We start from the raw sequence: 9,702 nt of genomic DNA on the forward strand, positions 1-9,702 counted from the left end.
AAGTTGTGTGTCAACTTGCCTTGGCCATGATTCTCAGTAGTTTAGCGGTTATGATGTAGTCATCCCCCATGATGAGATCTGATATAATGGAATCACTTCCATGATGAGATAACCTATGAACAGCCAAACAATTGAAAGGCAGTTTCCTCAGGGATGTGTGCTGCTTCCAGTATACAGATGGATGTTCTGGCAAAGTTCTCTGGCTTTCTGCTGGATCTGGATCCTGCATCTGGCTCATCATCATATCCAGTTCCTGGACCTGAACCAGTGCCTTGTTATTGCCTGATGATCTTGTGATTTTTACCTCTGCAGCCTGTAAGCCAACAATCTGGCATTTTACCTGTGGATCTTGGATTCATCAGCCTCTACAGCTGTGTGAGTCAGGAGAAGCCTCCAGCTAGACTTTGGACCTGAGGGCTTGAGACTTGGGACTTGCCACCTCTACAACTGTGTGAGCCATTTCTTTGAGAAAAATCTCTCTCTCTCTCTCTCTCTCTGACTCTCTCTGTGTGTGCACATGTACATATTTTATAAGCTTCACAGGCTTTGGTTGTCCACTAAGATAGGTAGTGACATTTTCACAGTATTAAGTCTTCCTATCTATGAACACAGGTAAATATCTTTCTGGTATTCCTTGCTTTCAGCCAAGATCCATCTGATATCAGCAGTGATGTCCCTCATTCCATGTCCTTTTCTAAAACTGGCTTGAATTTCTGGACGTTCCCTGTCAATGTACTGCTGTAATCATTTTAAAATTATCTTTAGCAAGATTTTACATATGTGTGATATTAATAATATGGTTTGATAACTTCCAAATTCTGTTGGCTTGCCTTTCTTTGGAATGGGAATAATTTCCAATTGGTTGGGCAGGTAGCTATCTTCCAAATTTCTTGGCATAAATGAATGAATACCTCCAGTACTGCATCTGTTTTGGGAAACATCACAGTGGGTATTCTGTCAATTTCTGGAGTCTTGTTTTTTGCCATTTCCTTCAGTGCATCTTGAACTTCCTTCAAAACCACTGGTCCTTGAGCATATGCTACCACCTGAAATAGCTAAATGTCAAGCAATTCTTTTTGATACAGTGACTCTTTGTATTCTTTCCATCTTCTTTTGATGCTTCCTGCATCATTCAATATTTTTCCCATAGTATCCTTCAATATTCAACTCGAGGCTTGATTATGTTCTTCAATTCTTTCAGCTTGAGAAATGCCGAGTGTGCTCTTCTCTTTTGGTTTTCTAACCCCAAGTTTCTGCACATTTTATTATAATACTTTACTTTGTCTTCTCAAGCCTCCCTTTGAAGTCTTTTGTTCAGCATTTGTTTCATGATTTCTTCCATTTGCTTTAGCTATTCTCCATTCAAGAGCCAGTTTCAGAGTCTCTTCTGGCATCCATTTTGGTCTTTTCCTCCTTTCCTGTCTTTTTAATGACTTTTGCTTTCTTCGTGTGTAATGTTCTTGATGTCTTCCCACAGCTCATCTGGTCTTTGGTCATTGGTGTCCAATGCATCAAATCTACTTTTGAGATTGTCCGTAAATTCAGGTGGGATGATGTAATCAAGGTCATATTTTGGCTCTCATGGATTTGTTTTAGTTGTTTCAGCTTCAACTTGAATCTGCATATGAGCAACTGATGGTCTGTTCCACAGTTAGCTTCTGACCTTGTTCTGACTGATAATATTGAGCTTCTTCATCCCTTCATTCTGCAGATGTAGTCAATTTGATTCCTGTGTATTTACCTGTATTTTATTGACTATTCAAAAGCATTCAAGTATGTGGATCATAATGAATTATGGATAACACTGCAAAGAATGGAAATTCCAGAACACTTAATTGTGCTCATGAGGAACCTGTATATAGACAAGAGGCAGTTTTTTGAACAGAAGAAGGGGATACTGCATGGCTTAAAATCAGGAAAATGTGTGTTATGGTTGTACCCTTTCACCATACTTATTCAATATTTGTATTGAGCAAATAATCTGAGAGGGTGGCCTATCTGAAGAAGAACACAGCATCAGGATTGGAGGGAGACTCATTGACAGCCTGTGGTATGCAGATGATACAACCTTGCTTGCTGAAAATAAAGAAGACTTGAAGCACTTACTGATGAAGATGTAAGACTGTAGTCTTTAGTATGGATTACACCTCAACATGAAGAAAACAAAAATCTTCATAACAGGACCAATAAACAGCATCACAACAAATGGAGAAAAGATTGAAATTGTCGGGGATTTCATTTTACTTTGATCTACAATCAACACCCATAGAAACAGCAGTGAAGAAATCAATGAAAGATGAATTATTGCACTGGGCAAATGGACTACAAAAGTGTTCAAGATCAAAGATATCACTTTAAAGACTAAGGTGTGCCTGACCCAAGCCATGGTATTTTCAATAGCCTCCTATGAATGTGAAAGCTGGACAATGAATAAGGAAGTCTTCAGTAGAATTGATGCATCTGAATTGTGGTGTTGGCAAAGAATACTGAAATTACCATGGACTGCCAAAAGAATGAACAAATCTGTCTTGGAAGAAGTACAGCTGGAATGCTCTTTAGAAGTGAGAAGAGCCAGAATTCGTCTCATGTACTTTGGTCATGTTGTGAGAAGGGACCAGTCCCTGGAGAAGGATATCATGCTTGATGAAGCAGAGGGTCAGTGCAAAAGGGGAAGATCCTCAATGAGATGGATTGACAGAGTGGCTGCAGTGATGAGTTCAAGCACAGCAAAGATTGTGAGGATGGTGTGGGTCTGGGCAGTGTTAAATTTTATTGTACATAATAGATAATAGGGTCACTATGAGTCAGAGCCACCTCAATGGCACCTAACACCAGTAAGAACATCTATAAGCATGGTGTATTCTCTCATTTATGTAGGTCTCTTTTGGTTTCTTGTACTAGTGCTTTGTAGTTTTATTTTGGGAGTAGCTATTTAAATGATATTGTTTTCCTAATTTCCTTTCCAGAGTTCTTTTTATATTGTAGAGCAATTCGACTGATTTTGTATGTTAATCATGTATCTTCCCACTTTGCTTAATCTTTCAATTAGCTCCAGTAATTTTCTTGCTAAGTTTTTGGGATTTTCTATGTATAAGATCATACTATCTGCATTAGAGATAGTTTTACTACTTCTTTGCCAATTTGGATATCTTTTATTTTCCCTTTCTTGCCTTATTGCTCCGGCCAAGACTTGCAATAACAATATTGAATAGGAATGGTGATAAAGCGCATCATTGTTTCATTCCAGTTTGCAAGGGGAATACTTTCAGTTTCTCTCTGTTGAGACTAATGTTGTTACATTAGACCAACATAAAATTAGTCTTCCTTGTGGGTGGATGAATATTATCCTAGCACTGACAGCTTTATACTGCAGGATAGACCCTGAACTATTCTTTTGGATGATGCTATACTATACCATTTCTCTTCAGCTTAGTAGACCATATGATTGTCCGTTTCAAAATGGCCAATACCAGTCTACTTCATCTCACTAATGCGTATAATATAGATCTTTGTGTATTCCATTTCATTTTTGTTAACTTCCCATTTTCCAGGCTTCCTAGTTTATACTTTCCACATTCCTATTATTAATGGATGTTTGCAGCTCTTCTCATTTTGAGTGGTGCCATATTAGTCAATGAAGGTCCCGAAAGCTTAACTACATCCATGCCATTCAGGTTGACTCTACTTTGAGGAAGCAGCTCTTCCCCAGTTGTATTTTGAGTGCCTTCCATCCTGAGGGACTGGTCTTCCAGCACCGTATCAGACAATGTTTCATTGCTGTTCATAAGGTTTTTGGTGGCCAATTTTTCCAGATGGGGAAAGTCAGCCTTAGTTCCTAGTCTAGGAAAGTTCCTAGAAACTTAGTAGCTTGCTTTAGCCTGGAAGCTCTGGTGAAACCTGTAATGCTGCTGGTATATGAAATCCTGGTGGCATAGCTTCAAACAGTCACAGCAACATGATAGCTACCAAATATGACAAACTGACAGATAAGTGGTGGGGGTGTCGAGAGAAGGACTTTCATTCTCTCTATATACATTTCTCTGTTTGAATTTCTGCTAATTAATTTCCTTTGTGATTCAAAAGTGTGTAGTAAAATAATGTGCTGGATATCTTCGTTTTACTCCCTTCCAGATGCCCCTCCCCAGCTTTCTAGCCCTTTCTAGCATCCTGTATGTACTGCTCATGTTTGTGGATGGCATCAAGGGTGCCTAGTCCTGTTTTCCAGCTGGGTTTGCCCAATGGAAGACACCAACAGAACAGCAGACAATGGTAGGAAAGTGATGTTGAGGTTTTATTCCCTGGCCTTCTGTCCTTCTCCCAGTCCAGTCTAATCATCTTGCATTGGCCCTGTCCTCCAACTGAAGACCATCCTGCCAGATGCCCCTTTACCCACAGCTGCCATTACTTTCTCAGGTGATCTTTTTCAGGCTCACGGGTGACAATGGCCACCAAAAGCACGAGCTTGGAGAACCACATTGCATTGCTGTCTTCTTTAGATGCTTCCTATACTTTTGTAATTAATCCTTAGATAAAATTCTTCCTTTAGTACCCAGGTTTGAGTGCCACCTATTTTTTTATCCCTAAAGCCTGAACAATGCAAAAAACCCCAAAGCCATAAAGTACACCCAATCACTGCCATCAAGTAATTCCGACTCATAGCGACCTCCATAGGGTTTCCAAGGCTGTAAATCATTACAGAACCAGACTGCCTCATCTTTCTCCTGTGGAGCTGCTGATGGATTCACACCCCTGATATTCTGGTTAGCAGCCCAATGCAATGCCTTAGCCACAGAGCCATGACAGGTAACGCAATCAAATGTTGTTAGCTATCATCAGTCAGGTCCCTAAGTCATGGCAACCCATGTTCAACAGAATGAAATACCACCTGGTTGTGTACCATCCCCGTGATCAGTTGTGGACCAGACACTTGTGCTTCATAGGATTTTCATTGGCCGATTTCAGAAACAGATGGCTGTTCTTCCTAGTCTGTCTCTGTCTGGGAACTTCACTGAAATCTGCTCAGCATCATGGCAACACGCAACCTTCCACTGACAGAAGGGAGGTGTCTGCTCAGGAGGAGCATGGGCTGGGAATTGAAACTGGGTCACCCACATGGAAAGTGAGATTTCCACCACTGAACCATCAATGAATGCCTTCCACATAAGTATACAAATTGGTGGGGTTTTTTTTCCACTTCAATAAAAATAAAATTTTTAAGAGAGAATTTGAGCAACAAAATTTATTTTCATTAAAGGAAATATGCCTCAGAGGAAAAATAAGGTAAATGTTTCATAAGAGTACAAACTTAAAGCAGAAGTTCTGCTTCCCTTTCCCTGCATTTGTTGGATTTTGGGCCCTGAAGGGAAAGTTGGCAAATGTGAGATTTTTCTGATGTGTGTCCTTATGCAGCCCTGTGGAATCCTGCTGCAGAGATTGACTGACTCCCACAGCCGGAAGGGGCTGTGGGGATTACCCAGTGCAGCAATGAACAGCATACGTACCTCACAATTTGTGAGGCAGCCCTAGAGTTGTGAGGTACCAGTAAAAAACCACCTCCATGCAGCTGCTTCTTCAGTGTGCCTATGTAAAAACATTTTAGTGGCTAAAATACAGTGCCAATTTAGTTATTGGCATTCAGGAGAGTAAGCTAAGAATGATGACAGCTATTGTTCACAGAATGCTCACTGAGTCCTAGAGACTGTGCTCAAAGTTTTGCTTTCATCATTTTACACAATCTTCACCTAAGCTCCAGGTAGCAGATACTATCATTATTCTACTTTTCATCATGAGAAAAGCTAGGAGAGAAGCTAAGGGACTTGTCCGGCACTACATGGCTATTAAGTGATAGAGCCAGGATTTAAACCTGAGCAGGTTGACTCTAAAACCCATGATCCTACTCACTACTTTGTTCTTTCTTATTGCATAATGTAGGAGCTCTGGTGGTGCAGTGCCTAAGGCATTTGACTGCTAACCAGAAGGCTGGAGGTTCAAACCCACCAGCCACTCCTTGGAAGGAAAGCTGGGCAATCAACTTCCGTAGTGATACTGCCTCGGAAACCCAAGGAGGGGTCGTTGTGAGTTGGATTCGACTCAATGGCAGTGAGTTTGGTTTGGTTTGGTTATGTATAGATGTGTATGTACATGGGTTTGAACCGCCAGCCTTCTGGTTAGCAGTCAAATGCCTTAGGCACTACACCAACAGAGCTCCCAAAATATTTCTTAGTATCTAACATACCATGTATTATGTTCCATACCATTCAATATACCATAAAGTCATTTTAAATTAACTGCATAATATTCTGTTGCACCAGTGTCCCATGTTTTGTTTAATCAATGTTATTGCTGGATATTAATTTGCTGTACTTTCCTCTCAATAATTTCTTTCCAATTCTTAATCTCTCATATTATAATCTCTAACCTCAATATTTCCTCAATCTTCATTTCCTCAACTGTAAAATAACGGTAATACTACTACTGATCTTGATGATAATACTACTCTTTGAAATGATTAAGTGTGCATATGTAATGTTAGCTATTAGTATTACAATTATCATTTCATTTTATAATTATTATCTAATAGAACGTTCTTCCTGATGTGGAGTATGGCGGCCCTGATTCTCTCCATTTTGCTCACCACTACATGATTTGTAGTACGTAAATGTATTGTGCAATAAGGAAAAATGTTTGGAGTTTTTGAGTTTTTTTAAACAAATTACTCAAAGATATGAGTTAAAATACATTTTAGTGCTCCTGTCCCACAAATGGTTTCCACACTGATCAGTAAGAGTCACCAGTCCAGGTTAAATTCATATATACCTGAACTACCTACATAGGAGGCTTAGTTTACTGAATATCACTTGTCCTGAATTGTTTTACCACTTGTTAATGTTTCATGCTCATTATGCAACCAGAAAACTATTCCAAGACACTCACCTGTCATTGTCTCCCCTTAGGTAAATACCTAAGAGCCTCCCTATTTCTTATTTATACCTTTTCATCATTTATGATGATTTAGTGTCAAAAAGGGAAAATTTCCACATGTGCTCAAATCAAAACAAGATATTCTTTTTTTTCCTGTTTTTGTTTTTCTTTGTTGTGAAATTCAACTGTGGCCTTGGTTTGAACTTTAATTGCCTTAAAAATGGACTCATATAAAATAAAGTATGAGATGTGATAACATGTATCATTATATAATAATAATGATTTATTTTTGATACATGTTTCTGCTGGAGAGCTTTTCGGGCACCAGTGACTGACAAGCTCTCCTTAGAAATGCAAAACATGGCTGTTTTTTTTGTTATGGGGGTGATGTGATATCATGAGCCTCTCTCTCTCTCTTTTTTTTTTTTTTTAAATTTTTATTGTGATTTGGGTGAAAGTTTACAGAGCAAATTCAGTTTCCATACAGCAGCTCACGTCCACTTTGTCTCCGGACACTGACTGCAATTTCTCACAATGCAACAGCTCCCCTCCCACTTCCTCCTCATAGTTACCTCTTTCCTGTGTCCTCTCCCATGCTCTCCTGCCCCCTGAGCTGTCTCCCTGTGCGTACACAGCCCTTCTATTCCCGCATGAGAGCCTCTCATTGTTCTGTATCATCTTTTGATGACTTTTGTGGGAGTTTGGTTTGGTATATTCTAGTGAGACTCAGGCACTGGTGCGTTTTTTGCTGGGTTCTGAGTAAGGCTGAAATGGCACTGTGCTGATGTTTTACCCCACAAGGAAGTCACTAGGGAAATGCATCTTTAATATTGACGATTATGCTATCTGGAAAAGGGAATCATAGGCACATGTAACTGGAGCTTAGCCTTTACTTCTTGGATCTGAACTGTTGTTTTCTCCATGAATATCATGTATGGCACATAACTTACCATATAACACTCTGTGTGTGTGTGTGTGTGACAAAGAAAGAGAAGGAGGGAGATTCAGATTTCATTTTCCTTGAAAAATAGATATTTAGTAGCTTTACATTTTGTTATTTAGCATTAAAAGCAGTTTTAAACATATTTTATCTACTAAAAGAAAGGTTGCTGATTTAATATGAATTTTAATTAAAGAATATAACAATATTCTCAAGGTATTTTTTTCTTTTATTTAAAACATTAACTATCACAACATACCATATAATGAAATGAAGATCTTAGAATCACATTGTTAACTTTTAAAACATCTCTATATAGTCACAAAACATGAAACATGCTTCAGGGATACAAATATAGTTTGATACCAAAAGTTCAGTACATGTTCACCATGTAAACAAATAGGGGAAGCACAAGACTATCCATCAGTTTCCTTCTTTCAGCAGTAGCTGACATGACTGCTTCAAGGAAACAAAAATGATTTCTTTCTTAGGAGACTATAGCATTGACAGGTCTTACAATTTTATTGAGTACTGTGCTTTGTTGAGAAATTACCACTGATTTCTAGGTCAGAAAGAGAATTCCTATTAGAATTACAACACAGTTTTACAATACGTATTGGCACAATATTAAAAATAAACACTTTTTGAATTTTCAACTCAAATGATAGTTATTAATAAATAAATAATTATTCTTCATAGTGCATGTCTTTCATTGGCCATTGACACAAATGAAGCTCAATAAATAATACATCAGGGAGTTTATTTACGTCTTCTTTCAAAATTCTGCATTGCATTCCTTTCATAAGCCACTGAAAAAAGAGAGAAGGGAAAGTGATTTTTAAGAGGAGACACTGAACTAGTTAAACAAAGATCAAGGCATCCAACAATGTATGCTAAACTCAAAATGACATTGACCTGTATTGAAGTTTTTCTAAGAGTTTTATTTCTACATCTTCCAATTCTGCCTCAGTCTCTATCCTGATTGGAAGTGATCTAACCACAGAATCTTGGTTACATTGGTTCTCTCTCATACACTTAGTGCTCTAAAAGCTTATTTCCACAATAAAGTGTATGTTGGTTCTTACTTACCTGCTTTCTCAGTGGCAGACACCCACAGTGAATTTCAGAAAATGCGAAAGTAACCAGGCATTAACCAGGGATTATTAAAATGAAAACAAAATGTGGGACTTTTAATCTAGGGTCAACAAATTACAAGTCATGGACCAAACCTAGCCTACCACCTGCTTGTGTAAATAAGGTTTTATTGGAATATGGCCATCTCCATTATTTACGTATTGTCTATGGCTGCTTCTACATTCAAATAGCAGATATGAGTAGCTGCTATAGAGACTGTATGGCCCAGAAAGCCTAAAATATGTACTGTCTGACCCTTTACAACAAAAGTTGGCCAGTCCCTATTCTAGGGTACCTCCCAACGATGGATTGTCCTGGAGACTAAAAGGAGCCCATTCTCCATAAATCAAAAGCAAACCTATTGCCATCGAGTTGATTCTGACTCATAGTGACCCTATAGGACAGAGTGGAACTGCCCCATAAGATTTTCTAGACTGTAATCTTTATGGAAGCAGAGTGCCAGGTCTTTTCTCCTGGAGAGCTGCTGGTGGGTTCGAACTGCTGACATACTGTTTATCAGCCAAGTGTATAATCGCTGCATCATCAGGATTTCTCATTGCCTGCCTTAAAGAAACCTCATTGCTGTCCAGTAGATTCCAACTCAAAGAGACCCTCTAGGAGAGAGTAGAACTGCCCCATATGGTTTCTAGGCTGTAACTCTTTATGGAAGCAGACTGCCACATCTTTCTCCTGCAGAGCATTTAGTG

At 38.9% G+C, this 9,702-nt stretch overlaps 1 protein-coding gene across 1 annotated transcript in view; it reads right to left on the reverse strand.

The window, feature by feature from the left end:
* Positions 1-8,620: 8,620 nt before the first annotated feature.
* The window catches only part of TAC1 (tachykinin precursor 1), an 8,905-nt gene continuing 7,823 nt past the window's right edge, over positions 8,621-9,702 (reverse strand). Inside the window, exon 6 of the mRNA XM_007944084.2 lies at positions 8,621-8,670. Coding sequence (XP_007942275.1) covers positions 8,621-8,670 — 50 coding nt within the window. The remainder of the gene's footprint in view (positions 8,671-9,702) is intronic.

This window comes from Orycteropus afer, unplaced genomic scaffold, assembly GCF_000298275.1.
Source record: "Orycteropus afer afer isolate SDZICR_OR568_19922 unplaced genomic scaffold, OryAfe1.0 scaffold00119, whole genome shotgun sequence".
Classification (NCBI taxonomy): domain Eukaryota; kingdom Metazoa; phylum Chordata; class Mammalia; order Tubulidentata; family Orycteropodidae; genus Orycteropus; species Orycteropus afer.